Raw genomic sequence first — 20,366 nt, forward strand, 5'->3', positions numbered from 1 at the left:
AATTGAATAGTTAAGGTTTACTTCTAGTTTTACACAGGAAACAAACAGGGATATCCTGGAGGAAAGTCCTGTATCCGTTACTATAACACCATAACAACACTCCCCTATAACACCCCTAAAACAACCCAACAACACTATAACACCTTAATAACACATTATAACCCTTATAACAACACTATAACACCCTAATAACACATTATAACCCTTATAACAACACTAAAACACCCTAATAACACATTATAACCCTTATAACACACTATAACACCCTTATAATAACACTATAACACCACAGCAACACTATAACACCCTAACAACACTACAACTCCCCAACAACACTATAACACCCTAATAACAACACTATAACACCCTAAAACACTATAACACGCTAATAACAACACTATAACACCCTAACAACACTGCAACTCCCCAACAACAGTATGACACCCAAACAACACGGTAAAACCCCCATAACAACCCAACAACACTATAACACCCTAATAACACATTATAACCCTTATAACAACACTATAACACCCTAATAACAACACTATAACACCCTTATAATAACACTATAACAACCCAACAACACTATAACACCCTAATAACACATTATAACCCTTATAACAACACTATAACACCCTAATAACAACACTATAACACCCTTATAATAACACTATAACAACCCAACAACACTATAACACCCTAATAACACATTATAACCCTTATAACAACACTATAACACCCTAATAACAACACTATAACACCCTTATAATAACACTATAACACCACAGCAACACTATAACACCCTAACAACAACACTATAACAACCTAATAACACTATAACATCCTTATAACAACACTATAACACACTTATAACAACACTATAACACCCTAATAACAACACTATAACACCCTCATAACACATTTAAACCCTTAGAGCAACACTAGAATACCCTAACACCACTATAACACCTTCATAACAACACTATAACACTCTTATAACAACTATATAACACCCTAACAACACTATAACACCTTTATAACAACACTTTAACACTATTATAACAACTATATTACACCCTAACAACACTATAACACCCTTATAACAACACTGTAACACTATTATAACAACACAATAAAACCCTTATAACAACACTATAACACTCTTATAACAACACTGTAACTCTCTTATAACAACACTTTATAGCCCTAACAGCAACAATATAAAACCGTAACAACACTATATACCTATAACAGCAATATAACATCCTAACAACACTTTATAACCGTATATTAATCCTTTAATGACCTAAGGACACATAACACCCTTAAATAAAAACACTTTAAACCCCTTTACACAGACCCAATAAAACACCATAAACCTTAAGCAGCATGGTGTGTGAGCAGGTGGTCCGGTGGTCCGGTGATCAGGTGATCAGGTGGTCAGGTGGTCCGGTGGTCCGGTGGTCAGGTGGTCCGGTGATCAGGTGGTCAGGTGGTCCGGTGGTCCGGTGGTCAGGTGGTCAGGTGGTCCGGTGGTCAGGTGGTCAGGTGGTCAGATGGTCAGATGGTCAGATGGTCAGGTGATCAGGTGGCCCGGTGGTCAGGTGGTCAGGTGGTCCGGTGGGATGTTTTATTGTTGCATGGGTTCAACCCTGTGACTCTACAGACAGTCTGTTTCTTCCTTTAGCATCAGCGCTACACCAGCAGCTAGCGCTGTCAGCGGCAGCCTGCACATGACTGATAGCTTCATGGCTACGTGTCTCGCTGCTTTCATTAAGCCGCTAACAGGAACTGGCTAATGAGCCGGGCAGCACTCATTATTATGAGAAGGAACACACACATTCGTTATCCTAATCATGTAATCATGGTCACTGCCCTGTGGAGTCAGAAAACACACTTCTCCATACACCGCCACACAGTGGATATTCATCAGCTTCTAACTGCCTGTATTTGTGGGGAAACAAGTGTAATGGGGCATCATAGCACAACATATTTCTTCTTTATTAGCTTATTGTGAATGCAAGACAGAGACTGGAGAAGTGAGCTTTCCACGTGTCCAACAGAAGACACATCTTCTATGAAAATTATTCTTTTTTATTGTATCTGTAGCTTTTCATGGGTTCCAATATGTATTTCTCCTTGTATTTCCTCGGTGGATTTTTGGACTCTGGATTTTAATCTAATTATTCCATAATTACTCTAATCAAATATTTGAATTATGAACATGAATCAGGATGTTATGAAACACCAACCTTTCTCGTCATGATGTTTCAAACCAGTCAGGATTACAGTTAAAATGTCCCTCAATGCTCCATGTTACACTTTTCTGATCTCTTTGAAGCTTTTCAGTGGTTTATCTTTTTCTCACGCTACACGCTACACGCTACACGCTACACGCTTCCATCCGACTGATTAACGGACAAACACACCGACCTGTAACTGCACCTCCCTGTGAAAACACGTTTAGTCAAAAAGAGAAAGTGAGAGCAGCAGACTACACGAGTAGTTTTGCTGAAGCCTTTAACATGTAACTGTAAAGCGTGTGTGTTTGTTAACCCTCCACAGCCGTCCACACGCATGCAGAGGACGTGTGAGTAAATGTGCGTGTCGTAAACCGTTCACCTTATCAACTAAATTGAATTTGCAGATCAGGCAGGAAGAGATAAAAGGCGGCAGACGGGATAAATAAAGCAGTGCATTCAGATGGCTGCGGGCTCGTCTCGATAAGGAAACTAACTCAGTTTAAATCCTCCGGCTGCTTCAGCCCTGAGATGTTTTATTAAACACGTTTAGTGTGAAGAGATGACAGAAATACTAATTGAAACACAGGAAGTGTAGGACTCCAGCAGGTGTTTAACATCGTTACTCTGAAGGGTTTTCCTCATCACCTCAGCTTCAAATCACTTCATTTATTTTAACTGATTTAAATGAGTTGTGTTATTAGATGTGTATGCAGAGTTTGAGTTATGTGTAGATTCATATCGGTTTCAGTTTAAAGTCTTCTGGTTTTATTGTAATGGAACGTTTCCCTTCTGTAAGGAGAGGTTTGTTGTGTGTTGGTCCATCAGCTCAACACAAAGACACAAGCTGGGAGGCAACGCACCTGCAGCAATCTCTTTTATGTAAAACCGCCGCTTCTTTTCATTCATTTATATGTTGCTTTCGCAGCTATGAGCCTGTCAACTCATCCAGCAAGAGAATGAAGATATACGTTGAGAGAGAAATGCATGTTCTCTATACTCCGGTTATCAACCATTGCAAACACAGGAAGGAAGGAAACGAAGCTTCTTCACCTGTTCCTTAGGATTAAACTACTTATGGTTTGTAAAAAAGAGTCAAATGACAAAAATGCAACAAAAGGTCTCCGTTCATGCAGGACACAGACAGGGTGAAAGCTAATTATTAATAATGAACTAATTTGTGATACGTCGAAAGCAAACATAACCTACAGCAAAACAAACAATGCGCTTTCAGGACGGCTTCCTGTCCCGGAGCAGCGGAGGGTCGAGGTGTGGTGACATGGTCCGCACTGCCAGATTGATCCAAAGCTATGTTGCTTTATTAAAAATGGCGTATGGTTTGGATGCATTGGAGTTTCCTTTATCGATTTACTTCAATGACTAGAGGCTGCTTCCAGTCGTGTCACTGTAGAAAATACTGCGTCACATTTAGGCAGCGAAGGTAAAAAGCTAGTTATGAAATACACTTTGTTTATAATTCAATGAAATACATATAGAATTGACGCGGCTGTTCCTTGTGCATGAATGAATGTTAATTCCATTTTAAAAAGATATAAATGTTGTACTACTTTCTAGAGACATGGAGTGAGTTAGAGAAGCAGTAACCCATCTGACGCCCGTCACCAATGTGAGGTGGCACTAATGCAACGTGTCAGAAGAGCTGACAGACGCCTGCTGTGCTTTGTAAACATGGAGCGATGTGGAGACACAGTGTAAACAGAATATGAATGTGATGTGAAACACAGGGACGGCCTCCGAGGGGACGCAGAGACAAAGACATGAAAGGACGGAGACGAGGCCCAGCTGCAGGAGGCTGAACACACCCCGAGGTTAATTTGCAGATTTTCTCCCCAGTCAAACAAACAACAGCTGCTTCTGTTTGATTTCAACGATCTGGAGAAAAAAGGAAAAGGAAATACCGTCTTCTGTTTCATTAATGGTAATAACAAGTGATTTATGGGGATGAGCCCTGGGTATCAATTTGGGAGCCCGACTCCTCTGGTTGTATAGAAGTATATGCTTCATGTGTTGAAGCTGCATTCTCTCTCCTGACCACCAGGGGGCGACTCCTCTGGTTGTATAGAAGTCTATATAAGTGACTCTACTTCTCTTGATGTATTCCCTCAGTAAACATTGTAAACATGAGTTTATGTCTCAATCTCTAGTTTCAAGTCTTCTTCAATACAGCATGATGTTCATTTAGTAGATTATGGTCATTTAGAGTCAAACAGACCTTAAAGCAGGGGACGCTTTAGGGGCGGGGCTACAAGGTGATTGACAGGTCTCCAGAGCGCCCCGACCACGGCATTAATCCTCCAGAGTCAAAATATGGTCATTATCGTTCACTGGTTGCAAAAAAACAAGATGGCGATTAAAAAAATTAGAAACTTATGGCAAAAACAAACGGCCGTGTTACTCAAGGTCTGAATACCCTTCAGAGAAAGACACAGTTTTCTATCTGGATGTACATGAAGAGGGCCTCTGCAAAGGAAACCTCAACAACACACAGAACCCAGAGACAGTCCAGAGAGCAGACGGCCCACGGAGAGAGCCATGAACTCAATGGTCCTGTTCTTCCGCCGATCGTCACCAAACCACATGAAGCTCAGTCAGAAGACCTTCCTCCTGCTCGCCTAAGCCCGTCATTTACTTTGCATTCATCTGCCAACCTTTATCCGACTGGTCTCTCCTGAGTGAAACATCTTCTGGACATTCTGACACTGACACTACATTTTTCAGACGGACACATTGGTTCTAGACCTTTCTCTGTCCCAGAGAGTCTCTATCTGACACCGCAGGCTAACTAACTTCTGTAATGCTTTAATCTGGCTGTGTAAAGATCTAATGTTCGCCAAAGAAAACATAAAGACACTATGCAGAGACCATTGAGGACACAGGAAGCGTGTGCATGTAAAACCTTGTTTTGCGTCATCAGAGCCTGATATCTGAAGCCATACGACGCCTCCAGCCGCCTGAGCGGAGCGCTGCTTTCAGAACACACCTGAACACACAAGCTCCGTCATGGTGCATCCAGCAGCAGCTGTGGAGCAGTCAGACAATAAATACAAACATATGATATTCATGAAAACCTCCTGAAGCAAAGACGGCTTCGATTTTATATTTCATGAGTGCATTTTGATCCTGGATGGGATTCTGGCTGAGCGTCTGCAGAAAGGAGGGGAGGGATACAGAGACTTTTCTTATTCTCTTTTTTCCCATGCAATCGACACATCCGCCAGGTGGGGACCTTTGTTGCATCTTCTCCCCTCATTTCCTATCACCTCTCTCCTGTCACTGTCAACATGAAAGCAGAATGCAGCAGAAGAGGCGCGTGGCTCACCCAGCACACTCAGCTCTGTGTTGGCGGTGATGTTGTGGTTCTTGTTGGCGGCGGTGCAGCTGTAGCTGCCAGAGTCGTCGTCAGTGACGCTCCTGATGATCAGATTACTGCCCACCAGCAGAGAGTACTTCTTGTTCCTGCAGAGGGAGGAAGAGGGAGCTACATGTATTTCAGCTCATTCTTTCTTTGTTTCAAGTTAGCGTTCATAGTTAAAGGATAAGTCTGGATAATTACAAATGTTCTCATTGTCAACCAATCCAGTGAAAAGACCAAAACCATCCCTGTGTTAGTCTGTCAGACAGAACTCATTGGTTTCTGATGAAAATTCTCCTTTCCTAGGCGGAAATAGCGCTTTTTCAGCTGTGTATCGATCCACATTTTTCTGGCAGTCGGATGGTGGATGTGGGATTGACTGTGATTGTGTGTGTGTGTGTGTGTGTGTGTGTGTGTGTGTGTGTGTGTGTGTGTGTGTGTGTGTGTGTGTTTCCACAGTAATGAAGGAACTTGTCAACACTATAGTGTTGTATTTCCATTTAATTGTCCAGTACATTTGTAAGCTAACATACAGCGTTCCCATCAACTGGTTAGCAGCGAATACACTGGGCTACAGTGCTGCAGGCCAGACATGGCTCTACCAGTAAACACAGTAGAAGAAGAAGTAGAGGTTGCAATGAGGAAATAAAGGAAGTCGCTGTTGTTTGTTGTTCTTTAAAGTCAGCTAGCTTTGGCTTTGTTTCATGCTGTTCGGAGACAAATGCAATGCTTGTAATCCAGGAGTCAGGGCCGCTGTATCAGCTGATCGCTCATGTGAGAGTCAATGTTCGCTGTGTCACAACATAAACAAAGGTGTTTCCATAACCATGTAGTGCATCAACTTGTTTTCTACAAAGGCCTCAAACCTCTACAGCTTGTCTAATGCGATACTTTAAAATGTGCATTCAGATATTTGAATGGAAATACGCTCAGTGATGGTAATTGACACTCAGTACTTGTTAGTCGGATACACTTATTGTTGGTTTTGGTCTTTTCATGACTTTACATGACTTATATTAATGATTGGTGTTAGGATGCATGTGTGGCTCTACTGGGCTAAACTAGTGGATCCTGCAGGTGATCAGGTGGGTTAATCGTGTGTGATCTTATGATATGAACAGACCAGCTCTGGATCAGCTCCTCTCCTCTCCTCCACTGGATGCTGGGAGTCGGGTATCCGGAGGCGGAGCATTCCAGCACGGCATCGGTTCCCAGCAACGCCGTTCCACTGGAGGGACGCTGGAGGAACTGGAGGGTCCTGCTCAGCCCGGGCTCTGAGAGAGAGGAGGGTGAGAGAGAGAGGGAGAGAGAGAGAGAGAGAGAGAGAGAGGGAGAGAGAGAGAGAGAGAGAGAGAGAGAGGAGAAACTCAAACAGGGTTCGTATTCTGAGTCGTATGTGATACTGAACCGGTCATTAAAAGACGATTGCAGGGATTTGGTCAGACTCAAGAGTATCCGTGAGGTCCAACATGTCTTCTCTCTGCTCGTGAACTTTCTACTCACACATCGTCTTTCTTCAGGTAACTGAAAACAGTCTAATGAGACACAAAGCTTGGCTGTATGTTTTATGTTTTAAAGTCAGCTGTCCTACGGGCTGAGAGGACAGAGATTAGACGGCTAATGAGTACGCTTCCATGCACAAGAGAACAGGCTGCTGGGAGAAGTCTGGACAGGAGTTACTTCTGAATGTAAGGACAACATCCACAAACACAACCACAGCAACAACCATTTCACTATTGCACCTCTGTGGAGCTGCTCAACCATTACTTAACATGAGGAAGAGTCTACAGAAAGCCATGGGGCTGCTAGTAAACACACAGATAGAAAAAAGGTCAACAAATGTATCTTAAGCATGTATCATGTTTGTCTGGTTGTCTGTTTGTTGTAATGTATGTCGAGACGGATGCCTCGTTTTCTACTGTTTCCTACTGTTTTCTACTGCAAACCAACTCTCCCTACAGGTACTAATAAAGTAGCCAAACCAAACCAGAACATTTAGGCATGAACTGTTAGGCTGCTGGGGGCAATCCATCCAATAGGTGTTGCAATAGTTCATTCTGGACCAAAGCAACATGTCCATCCCTGGAGCCCAAGAAAGGCTCCATGACATCATACGGTGTTGGTCCGCGTTACTCTCCTCTGTGAAGCGCCACCTTAACGTGGGGGAGGAGTCTGAGTGGCTCAGTGTCGCTGGAGCCATGTGGTCCGGGGCATCAGGCCCTGGTAGGGTCTCCGGGGAAAACCGGTCTCAGGGGAGAGCCCACGGACCCACGGACCTCAGCTATCTCGCCTGGACGAGGGAAACCAGAGCCAGCAGGGTCGAGGGCTGGGCGCCGGCATGTTGGAATCTTTTATTAGTAGGTTAAGACGGAGCGGGAGATCGACAGACCCTCATTAGCACGGCTGATGCTAGCCTTGGGATACAAAGGTGAGGAAGCTCTCCATGGCACACAAAGTCCCAGTCTGTGAAATGCAGTGCAAAAGGAGCTGAATCTGGAGGTCAAGCCTCTGATGGACAAACCTGTAAATGTTTGACTCATCAGACTACATCTGAACTGGGTGGGTCCAAGTTTCCATGTTTACAGGATGAGATTTTCTATCAGATTATATCACACACACACACACACACACACACACACACACACACACACACACACACACACACACACACACACACACTAAGGTGGGTCAGGTTGTGTTCGCCCTCAGGTCGGCCCGAGGGCTGCTGGGTTTTGCGAAGAAGGACGAGACGGTTTCCTTCAGGGGACAGGAAGTTACATCAACACGCCCCACGGCATTGACACACACACACACACACACACACACACACACACACACACACACACACACACACACACACACCTTTAACTTGAAATATTCCGTAAGCCCGTACTCATCCTCGTTGGGTATTGAGTCATTTCACCACATTTCTTCTGCTGATTGAGCTGATAGTAATACAATTAATAAAATAAAATCTTTAAATTATGTTTTTTTCCAACAACATTTATTTAAATTCAAATTGTTAGTTGTTTCTCATCTACTGGGGAAACATTATGTTTATATCTTTATCTAAATGTTACTATAGGACATTTCTCAAAGCTATGATTCATTAGTATTATGTTGTTAGCACCATTATGATTAATAATGCGTTTATTAAAAAAATTTTGTAATCAATTTTATATTTTACATGGTATATCATTAGTATCGTGTATACATTTTAAGGCTTTAAATATTCCGCCCCCTGGCTGCGCCTAGATATCCTGTCCATGAAGGTCACGAACAGGACCGGTGATAAAGGGCAGCCCTGGCGGAGGCCAACACCCACCGGGAACGTGTCTGACTTACTACCGAGGATACGAACACAGCTCCTACTGCAGGCGTACAAAGACCGGATAGCCCGTGCCAATGGGTCCGGCACCCCATACTCCCGCAGCACCCCCCACAAAAACCCCCAAGGGACCCGGTCGAAAGCCTTCTCCAAGTCTACAAAGCACATGTAGACTGGTTGGGCAAACTCCCAGGACCCCTCCAGTAGTCTTGCAAGGGTAAAGGGCTGGTCCACTGTTCCACAGCCGGGACGGAATCCGCACTGCTCGTCTTGAATCTGCGGTTCGACAAGCGGTCGGAGCCTCCCTTCCAGCACCCTGGCATAAGCTTTTCCCGGGAGGCTGAGCAGTGTGATGCCACGATAGTTTGAGCACACTCTCCGGTCCCCCTTCTTGAAGATGGGAACCACCACCCCGGTCTGCCAGTCCATGGGCACTGTTCCCGACCCCCATGCGACACTGAAAAGGCGTGTCAACCAAGACAGCCCAACAATGTCCAGCGCTTTCAGCATCTCAGGGCGGATCTCATCCACCCCCAACGCCTTGCCACCAAGGAGCTTTTTGACTACCTTAGCGACCTCTGCCAGGGATATGGGTGAAACCACCCCAAAGTCTTCCGGCGCTGCCCCCACATGTTGGCCGGGTTTGGGAGTTCCTCAAAGTGCTCTTTCCACCGCCCGACGATGTCCTCAGTCCGGGTCAGCAGTTCCCCCCCCCACAAGTCCTTCTCCATAGCCTCCCCGAACTCCTCCCATGCCCGAGTTTTAGCATCCGCGACCATCGCAGCTGCAGCCCTTCTGGCCTGCCGGTACCCGTCAGCTGCTTCAGGAGATCCCTGGGCCAACCAGGCCCGAGAGGCCTCCTTCTTCAGTTTGACGGCTTCCCTCACCCCCGGTGTCCACCACCGGGTTCTCGGGTTGCCGCCACGACAAGCACCGATGACCTTCCGGCCACAGCTCCGAGCAGCCGTTTCCACAATAGAGGCTTTGAACATGGTCCACTCGGGTTGCATGTCCCCAGCCTCCCTTGGGATTTGTGAGAAGTTCTTCCGGAGGTGGGAGTTGAAGACCTCCCGGACAGGATCCTCCGCCAGACGTTCCCAGTTCACCCTCACTACACGTTTGGGCTTGCCAGGTTTTTCTAGCCGACTCCCCCGCCATCTGATCCAACTCACCACCAGGTGGTGATCAGCTGACAGCTCTGCTCCTCTCTTCACCCGAGTGTCCAAGACATACGGCCGCAGATCAGATGATACGACTACAAAGTCGATCATTGATCTCCGGCCTAAGGTGTTCTGGTACCAGGTACACTTGGTACCAAGTACTTGGTACCAGGTACTCTTCTTCTCCTTAATTCCAACTATCTAAATGCAGTGAATGAAGCACGGACAGATGTGTGTGACTCACATAATACATGAGGCGTGAGGCTGGGCGACCTCTGGGTGATACTGGGCAACACAAGAACCACAGGAACAGACAACAAGATCCTGAGCAGAACAGTGAGCAGTGAAGAAGAAGAAGAAGAAGAAGAAGAAGAAGAAGAAGAAGAAGAAGAAGAAGAAGAAGAAGAAGAAGAAGAAGAAGAAGAAGAGTCCACACAGCAGTTCTTCTTTCTTTGGTCACAGAGGAGTGAAGAGGGATCAGAGATAATCACTGAGCGGCAGTGAGACTCCTTTAATGTTTTCACGGACACCAAAGAAAGCCATCAGCAATCAGAAGACAGCGACGACGCTCGCATCACAATGAGGAAGGAGAGACAGAACACACACACACACACACACACACACACACACACACACACACACACACACACACACACACACACACACACACACACACACAGTGTTTGTTTGTGATTCCTATTCCTTTTCAGCATCGTGTCCCTCTGAAGTGTTGAAATAAAGGCGACCTGTCTCTTTAAGAGACTCCAAACACAATTCCCGGACCATTCCTCATGTGTTCACTTCACGGTCTCTCCTCCTGATTCTTTTGGCTTTCTGCACGCCAACAGGAAGGTCCTGCTACTCTTCTCTTTTCTGATTTTTCACATTTTGTTTGCATCTCATCTCGTAGTGAATGCATAATGCTCTTTTAAAAACTGGAAACGTACCTATTGTTGATTAGAAAGCTATTGGTAATCTTGAGGAACTGGCAAGGGTATACTGGATGTTTTTAGACTATCGAACCAAAAACCCAGTCCAGTGTTGGCAACTGTTTTCCGATGAAAGGAGCTGACGGCACGAGCTCTAAAAGATGCTAAATCACCATGAAGGTAAACTACTAACATGCTACTGTTAGCTAACAGTCACACGCAGCAGCCGGCTTCCTCTCCCTTAACGTGCATTACAACATGGAGGACTTATCTCATTTTATAATTAATCTGTGTTTTTCTCAAGAATCAACATAACTTATCACAAGAAAGCGAGCTTTGTGATCTTCATATAACGACATAAAAATACAATAGTTGTGAGCACGGTTGTGCTGGACGTCCTTACTAACTTACTATATCTTATCACTTTACTACAACGTGTAATGTTTACCTTCAGCTTGCCGCTTGAGTAACACACTGCAGAATCTTAGCATTTCACCATTTTGTCCTTTGATTAAACAATATGCACATGTCCATAAGCACTTAGACACAGGTGTTGGTCAGTGGCATCGCTCCTCTTGTTCGTACGGTGCAAAGGTCCTCCATCTTTATTATAGATGGATGACGCAATCCAATTCTCTTTCTGTCTAAACATGTATTCCAACGTTTGTAAAGTTAAAGTGAGCCCTCAGCGGTCTGAGTAAAGTTTATGTTGAAGTGTATAATTCCATCTTTGCTTTTCAGACAGTGTTTCTTTACTGATCCGAAGCGGAAGGTTAGCGACACAAAGAGTGCATGTTGTTCTGTTTAGAGACGGACTAGAGGAGAACCTACGTAGCAGCTCATCTCGTTGTGTTTACACTTTGCACTGATTAAAGGAACTACATATATCATGTTTGTTTTAGAGTTTTAGAGGTGCTGGTAGGAGGATTGTGTCACCTTTGGATGCCGCCCGTTAAACAGCTGTTTACCCCGATGCTGTCTTTATGCTAAGCTAAGATTGCTAGCTGCTGGCTCCAGCTTTAGAGTACAGTCATGGACATCTTATGTCCACAGTCTGGTGATCTGGCTTGAGAAGAAACTGATATTCAGGGTTCATACATATTCTGACCAGTGGATTTCATGACTTTTCCATGACTTTTAACCAAATTTCCATGACCAAACATTTTGTAAAATCTCAGTGCATACATGAAAAAGTGAGTAATTGTAGTATTTAAACTACTCGCAGAGCGAATAATTTGCGCCGTGAGTATGATTTATATATATATATATATATATATATATATATATATATATATATATATATATATATATATATATATATATATATATATATATTGAGCGTCTTTCTTTTAAAAGCATATTAATTATTTCAAACTCAGCGTAAATGAACGTCATGAACACATGAATATAACACATTTACATGACTTTTACTAAACTTTTGGGATTTAATTTTTTTCAAGGACTTTTCCAGGCCTGGACATAACCATTTTAAAACTCCATGACCTTTCCAGGTTTTCCATGACCGTAAGAACCCTGGATATTTTCATCACAGTTGAGCATCTTTTTCTACAGATGATTACCCTATAGGGTTTCATGTCCATCCAAAACCAAATGTAAGAGAACTGACCGATCACAACTCTCCAGTGATCCTTGTCTCTGAACCTCCATGTGGTTCATTCTCCTCCACCTGACAGCTGCTGCTGAACTCCACCAGCTTTACGCCCATCTCTGCTTTGCATCACTAACTGAATCACGTACAGCATCAGAGCAGGAAGTAGGACAGGGCTGTATTAACAAGAAGCATATGTTCCATCTGATAATCTCTCCCCTCTCACCCCTGATGGGGCCGTCTGATAACAACTTCAGACAGTCACTGTTAATAAAAGCTTTTTTGGAGACAGAATCATTCAAACTGAATCCGCCTGATGCATTAAAAAGAGCTTAAGCTGGAACCACAGGGAACTCTGTGCCTTATACTTCTGAGGCAGGTTTAAAACATGAAGCCTGATAAACAAGCACAAGCATGATGTTTGGTGAAATCCTCTTGTTGTCTCCACAGAGTCAAACAGATTAGGTTAGCATGTTTAGCCTAGCTTAGCACGAAGCCTGGAGGCAGCAGGACACAGTATTGTTTGTTATGATTTGTTATATATATATATATATATATATATATATATATATATATATATATATATATATATATATATATATATATATATTGTATAGTGAATTAGAATATAGTGTATTTTAACTATACAATATATATATATATATATATATATATATATATATATATATATATATATATATATATATATATATATATATATATATATATATATATATATATTGTATAGTTAAAATACAAATACATGTATTAACAATCAATTGAACGGGTCATTTTAAATTAAGAGTTAGATTGAATGAAGTATGTATTATATATATATATATATATATATATATATATATATATATATATATATATATATATATATATATATATATACATTGTATTTACTCAATTATAGATGCATCTATGTATTCCATATTTGAATATATCATTTTTTATTAAACTTTGTATATGGTTTCATTTTTTGATTTAATTAAAGATATACGTATTTTGTATGTATTTTCTTTTTGTCGACTTTGACATTGTAAAATAAATTAATTGATTTTGCATCCTGTTTGATGTAAGAGCCAGGAGAGTAATAAGGTCATCAATGACTCGTTTTCCTCCTAAACTTTTCCTCTGACGAGGTTAACTGCTGAACATGTCTTCCGCTCTGTGTGAGGTACATGTGAGGTGCATGTGAGGTGCATGTGGTGTGCATGTGAGGTGCATGTAGTGTGCATGTGGTGTGCATGTGAGGTGCATGTAGTGTGCATGTGAGGTGCATGTGAGGTGCATGTGAGGTGCATGTAGTGTGCATGTGGTGTGCATGTGAGGTGCATGTAGTGTGCATGTGAGGTGCATGTGAGGTGCATGTGAGGTGCACACCACGCAAAGGAAATGGAAATGCAAAGTACATGTGATTATCCTGCTCAAGGTCGGCCCTCCGGCTCCAGAGACCCCGCTGGGACGGAGCAGGAACACTTCATGAGATGGAGTCAGAGTGGTGTTAAACCAGGAAAGAGAAGCTAAACGTAGCTGCAACACCAGCGGTGAAGTAGACAGTGTGTGGACTTGTGTAATTGGAGTGTATTAAACATCGGCGGCTAACGGACTCCCTGCAGACTGAGAAGTCTGATTAAAATCACATAGTAAACTCTGTATATTCATTACATTACATTTCATTTTAAAATGAGACATTCAGCACGGGGAGGAAATGAACTAGAATTATCCCCCGACAAAATGAAAAGTATAACTCTACTATTAAGTCAAACTGAAGGGCCAACTGTTGAGTTTTTCGGTTGGTTAATGTTTTTATAAACCTAACGTATTCTTAGCAGTTACTCAAATCCCATACCTACATACCTAAGTTTAAAAGTATGAAAAGTAAAAGAACTCAATGCAGAAAATCATAGACTCTTTTAGAGCTGGGCGTTATGGCCGAAAATTCATATCTCAGTATTTTGTAAGATTCTGCCGGTTTCACGATATATCATGGTATTTTTTTTTCGAGTAAACACATTCATTCATTGATGCCGAAAAGGAGCGCCGGCCAACTGAACAGCTGTTAGAGTGGTGAGCAGCTGTTTGTACGTTGGTAACCATAACCATAACCATGACTAAAGTTATAACATGAGTAAAGTTATAACCATGACTAAAGTTATAACATGAATAAAGTTATAACCATGAAGTTACAACATGACTAAAGTTATAACCATGACTAAAGTTATAACATGACTAAAGTTATAACATGACTAAAGTTATAACCATGACTAAAGTTATAACATGACTAAAGTTATAACCATGACTAAAGTTATAACCATGAATAAAGTTATAACCATGAATAAAGTTATAACCATGAAGTTACAACATGACTAAAGTTTCAACATGACTAAAGTTATAACATGACTAAAGTTATAACCATGAATAAAGTTATAACATGACTAAAGTTATAACATGAAAAAGTTATAACATGACTAAAGTTATAACATGAATAAAGTTATAACCATGACTAAAGTTATAACCATGAATAAAGTTATAACCATGACTAAAGTTAAAACCATGACTAAATTTATAACCATGACTAAAGTTATAACATGACTAAAGTTATAACCATGACTAAAGTTACAACATGACTAAAGTTACAACATGACTAAAGTTATAACCATGAATAAAGTTATAACATGACTAAAGTTATAACCGTGACTAAAGTTATTACCATGAATAAAGTTATAACATGACTAAAGTTATAACCATGACTAAAGTTATAACATGACTAAAGTTATAACATGACTAAAGTTATAACCATGACTAAAGTTATTACCATGAATAAAGTTATAACATGACTAAAGTTATAACTGTGACTAAAGTTATAACCGTGACTAAAGTTATAACATGACTAAAGTTATAACCATGACTAAAGTTATTACCATGAATAAAGTTATAACGTGACTAAAGTTATAACTGTGACTAAAGTTATTACCATGAATAAAGTTATAACATGACTAAAGTTATAACCATGACTAAAGTTATAACATGACTAAAGTTATAACCATGACTAAAGTTATAACATGACTAAAGTTACAACATGACTAAAGTTATAACATGACTAAAGTTATAACCATGACTAAAGTTTTTACCATGAATAAAGTTATAACATGACTAAAGTTATAACCGTGACTAAAGTTATAACATGACTAAAGTTAGAACATGACTAAAGTTATAACATGACTAAAGCTATAACATGACTAAAGTTAAAACATGACTAAAGTTATAACCGTGACTAAAGTTATAACATGACTAAAGTTATAACCGTGACTAAAGTTATAACATGACTAAAGTTAGAACATGACTAAAGTTATAACATGACTAAAGCTATAACATGACTAAAGTTATAACATGACTAAAGTTAAAACCACGACTAAAGTTACAACATGACTAAAGTTATAACATGACTAAAGTTATAACCATGACTAAAGTTTTTACCATGAATAAAGTTATAACATGACTAAAGTTATAACCGTGACTAAAGTTAGAACATGACTAAAGCTATAACATGACTAAAGTTAGAACATGACTAAAGCTATAACATGACTAAAGCTATAACATGACTAAAGTTATAACATGACTAAAGCTATAACATGACTAAAGTTATAACATGACTAAAGCTATAACATGACTAAAGCTATAACATGACTAAAGTTATAACATGACTAAAGCTATAACATGACTAAAGTTATAACATGACTAAAGTTATAACATGACTAAAGTTATAACCATGACTAAAGTTATAACATGACTAAAGTTATAACATGACTAAAGTTATAACCGTGACACGCAACAAGCTCAGACCGCTGCTCCCTCAGCAGTGAACATTACATTTTGCTGCCGGCCAAAGAGCCACAACAGTTGTTACGGCTACGCACCGGTATAACGTTATATGAAAAATACTGCACAGCCCTAGACTCTTTTCATATCATTAGATAAAAGCAGGATGGAGTAGAAGTGGACCGTGGTACAAGACTCAAAAACCAGAACCTCAAATATGTGCTCAGTACAGTTACATCGTCCCTGGTGGGTCAGTTACCTGGGAGGACTCGGAGCTCGGCGTCCGTGCCCGTCCTGGTGCTGCCGGGGTTGTCGGCCAGGCAGCGGTACGTGGCCGAGTCGGGTGGCTGAACGCGGCTGACCTGCAGGGAGCCGGACGGCAGCACCGCCAGGCGAGAGTCGGAGTCGAAGGTCAGCGGTAGTTCCTCCCGGTTCTTCTGCCAGCGGATGATGGGCGTCGGGTCACCCGAGACCTCGCAGCGCAGCAGGGCGGTGTCGCCCAGGAACGAGGAAACGGACTCAGTGGGCACGACCACCTTCAGTGGACCTGGAAAGAGTCCGGGGGGGGGAGGATGGGGGTTATTAACAGAAAACTGGAGGGTTGATCTCAGTGTAAAACATACATATTATATTGACTGCTTCTTTGACTCCTTGCACAGACTCATTTATTGTTATTTCACTTCATTTATGCAGAACTGTACTAAATGTTACTCTATGAGCTGAACTGAACTCACAGGAAGTGACCTGAACTGTAGTGAACTAAACAGGCTGAACTGAGCTGAATGGTTCTGTACTGAAGGGACCTGGACTGTAATGTTGTTACTGAAATTAACTGAAGCAACTACAACTACTGCTTCACAGGCTCCTTGTACATCAACAAAAACTACTACTGTCATTGCTATTGTTACTGTTGAGTACTGCGTTAGTACTGTTGTTAGTACTGTTGTTAGTACTGCTGTCAATACTATTGTTGTTATTACTGTTGTTAGTACTGCTCTTAGTACTTCTGTCAATACTATTGTTGTTATTACTGTTGTTATTACTGCTATTTGTACTTCTGTCAATACTATTGTTGTTATTACTGTTGTTAGTACTGTTGTTAGCAGTGTCCGAGAAGCAGAGAATTATATAGACAAGGAAGGGGAGCGAGGCCCAGCAGGGGTGGATGTGAGAGAGAGACAGAGTTAGACTTTGAACAACAGGAGGACAGATGAAGGTCAGACAGAAAAGCCGAGAGCTGGGGACCGGGTGGACCGGGTGGACCGGGTGGACCGGGTGTCCAGCCGCTGTGATTCGGACACGCAACACACGCCGCTTCCTGTCTGACTAGATTCACTTCAACAACATCAGCCTGTAGCCCCGTAAACACACGTGAACACACGTGAACACATGTGAACACACGTAAACACACGTGAACACACGCGAACACACGCTGACACCGCCGCACGCATCACAGCCGGTCATTCCACCGGCTGAAGCTCACGCCTGCTTCTCTTCCACTTCACACGGCTCCCGGGCCTCCGGGCAGATCAGCTACACTCTGCAGGAATGTCAAGAATTCAATCAAGAGAAGCTTATTTTATTTTCCGTGTTGATGTTGTCCAGACATGTTGACAGTGGAGTCTAAACGGGTTCAAATGATTAAATGTGAATTTGCTCTGTTATTGCTGCCTCCTGAACCCTGTGATAGTGTTGAGACCCAAAGTCCAAACGTCCACGGAAAACATTGTTTGAGAGGATTTGTCTGGGACGGGTTCCTTTTCTGGGAGGTCTCTGCTCCGTCACAGGGGACGTAATCATTACTTGGCTAATTGTATTCATGAAAAAACAGGGTTCATCCGTCCCACTGGTACTACTTATTATAGACAACAACACCCCGGAGGGTCACTGCTCGTTATGGGTGGCAAGGAAATATTCCAGCATGTAGATTATGATTCGATTATTGTATTAATCTCCAGAGGGGAAACAAATAATAAAGGAAGACAGGTCACAGCAGAGCATATGAGAGAGAAGTAACACTAATGTTGTCCTGATATATATATATATATATATATATATATATATATATATATATATATATATATATATATATATATATATATATATATATTGTTAATATATAGTACTAACAAGAGTACAAATATATACTATATATATATATATATATATATATATATATATATATATAGTACTGCTGTTTGTACTCTTGTTAGTACTGCTGTCAGTACTGTTATTAGTACTGCTGATAGCACTATTATTAGTACTGCTGTCAGTACTGCTGTCAGTACAGGTATAAGTACTGCTGATAATACTATTATTAGTACTGCTGTCACAATCAATCTCCAGCGCTATGGAACAAATACGACATAAATGAGTTCTTAGTGTAAACATGAATTAGATGACATTCATCTATTCATGTGGACATTAATCACAACATTTTCTCTTTCTATAAAGGCACATATAAAAGCTGAAATCTAGCATTAGCATAACCTTACCATGTGACAGTTTGGCCATTCCCATTTTAGCTAACGTTAACATCTTATACATGTAACCACACTTTTACAAGATAAAGTCACTAAACGTGGTCAAAGCACAATAAAAAAACTGAAGGACCTAAGTAAGTACTGCTGTTAGTATTGTTGTTAATAATGTTATTAGTACTGTTATTAGTACTACTGTCAGTATTGCTGTTAGTAGAGTTGTTAGCATCGTCATTAGTCGGGCAGAACAGCTGATCAGCCGGTAAAGCGGTGGTCAATGCAAAACATTTAATTAATGCAGACATCAAGCTCTTGCTGCTGCTCTGCTGTTGAATGAGGAGGAGGGGTAAACAATATAGTTCATTGTAATTTAAAATCGCTAATATCAATGACCAATCCTATCACATCTACTGAAAACAGGAAGTCCGCAGTGAGGCAGTAAAGCCCGCTTCTTGCTTGATTTGATCGGCTACCTCGGTCAAGTGTGACATTGACTTTTATGAGCGTCTAAATCAGATTTCACGGGAAGTTGGAGTGTGGTTTGTTTTTTATATATCACACTTTACAATAACACAACTCAGTCCAATGTCATTAACACACTGCACATCCTGTCACAGGCCTCTTCCAGCCTATTACCCCAGAACACAATAGTGCACACAGCTGGGTTATTTATGCATAATAACAGAATTACCAGTAAATGTCCATTTGGAACTCAAATGTGTGTGGAAATCAGCTTCATTGCTCAACTCCTACGTGCCAACACCAAAGGATTCTGCTCATAGGAATACTCTGGTGTCTATATGAAACGTGTTAATTTAGCATTAGAGTGGTTTATTAAATTAGAAAATCATCTGTACTTTTGTGTAGTATTTTATTCTCAGTAGTATATAAAAAAAGGCTTTACCATGGGTTTTTATATATTGAATTACCTGAAAACATGCTATATTGTGGTGACTATCGTCATTCAGATATGAATGATCTATCCAGATGGAGGGTTTTTGGCCATATCGTCCAGCCCTTTAAAGGAGCCTGCAGGGACTAATAAACAATGCAATAAAATCGATCTATAAAAATATAAAACTCCTAAAAGTTGTTTGTCAATTTCTGTTTGTCAACAGATCCCACAAAGGAGATACAGCATGTTAATGCGTGTGCTCTAGAAGTACCGGTAGGCGTATTTCTTTACTTTGGACAGAGCTAGGCTAGCTGTTTTCCCACCTGCGTCTCGTTGTTATGCTAAGCTATGCTAACTGCCATACTTAACAGAAATTAGATCTTATCATATTACTCTGGGTAGTTTTTTTCTTTTAGTTCAAAAACATGAACTACATTTCATCTTGGAGGAAGAAGACAGGCAGTTTGCTTTGTAGAGAGAGAACTAGTTTCCAATTACCAAGAATCCTAAATGTGGACGAA

At 41.3% G+C, this 20,366-nt stretch overlaps 1 protein-coding gene across 1 annotated transcript in view; it reads right to left on the reverse strand.

Annotated features, from left to right (window-relative positions):
• The window catches only part of dcc (DCC netrin 1 receptor), a gene marked incomplete at both ends in the record, with an annotated part of 262,383 nt that overhangs the window by 167,629 nt on the left and 74,388 nt on the right, over positions 1 to 20,366 (reverse strand). The window contains 3 exons of the mRNA XM_079234864.1: positions 5,584 to 5,720; positions 6,740 to 6,890; positions 16,730 to 17,017. Of these exons, the coding sequence (XP_079090990.1) occupies positions 5,584 to 5,720; positions 6,740 to 6,890; positions 16,730 to 17,017 (576 nt within the window). The remainder of the gene's footprint in view (positions 1 to 5,583; positions 5,721 to 6,739; positions 6,891 to 16,729; positions 17,018 to 20,366) is intronic.

The sequence above is a fragment of the Taurulus bubalis genome, assembly GCF_910589615.1.
Source record: "Taurulus bubalis genome assembly, chromosome: 19".
In the NCBI taxonomy this organism is placed as follows: Eukaryota; Metazoa; Chordata; class Actinopteri; order Perciformes; family Cottidae; genus Taurulus; species Taurulus bubalis.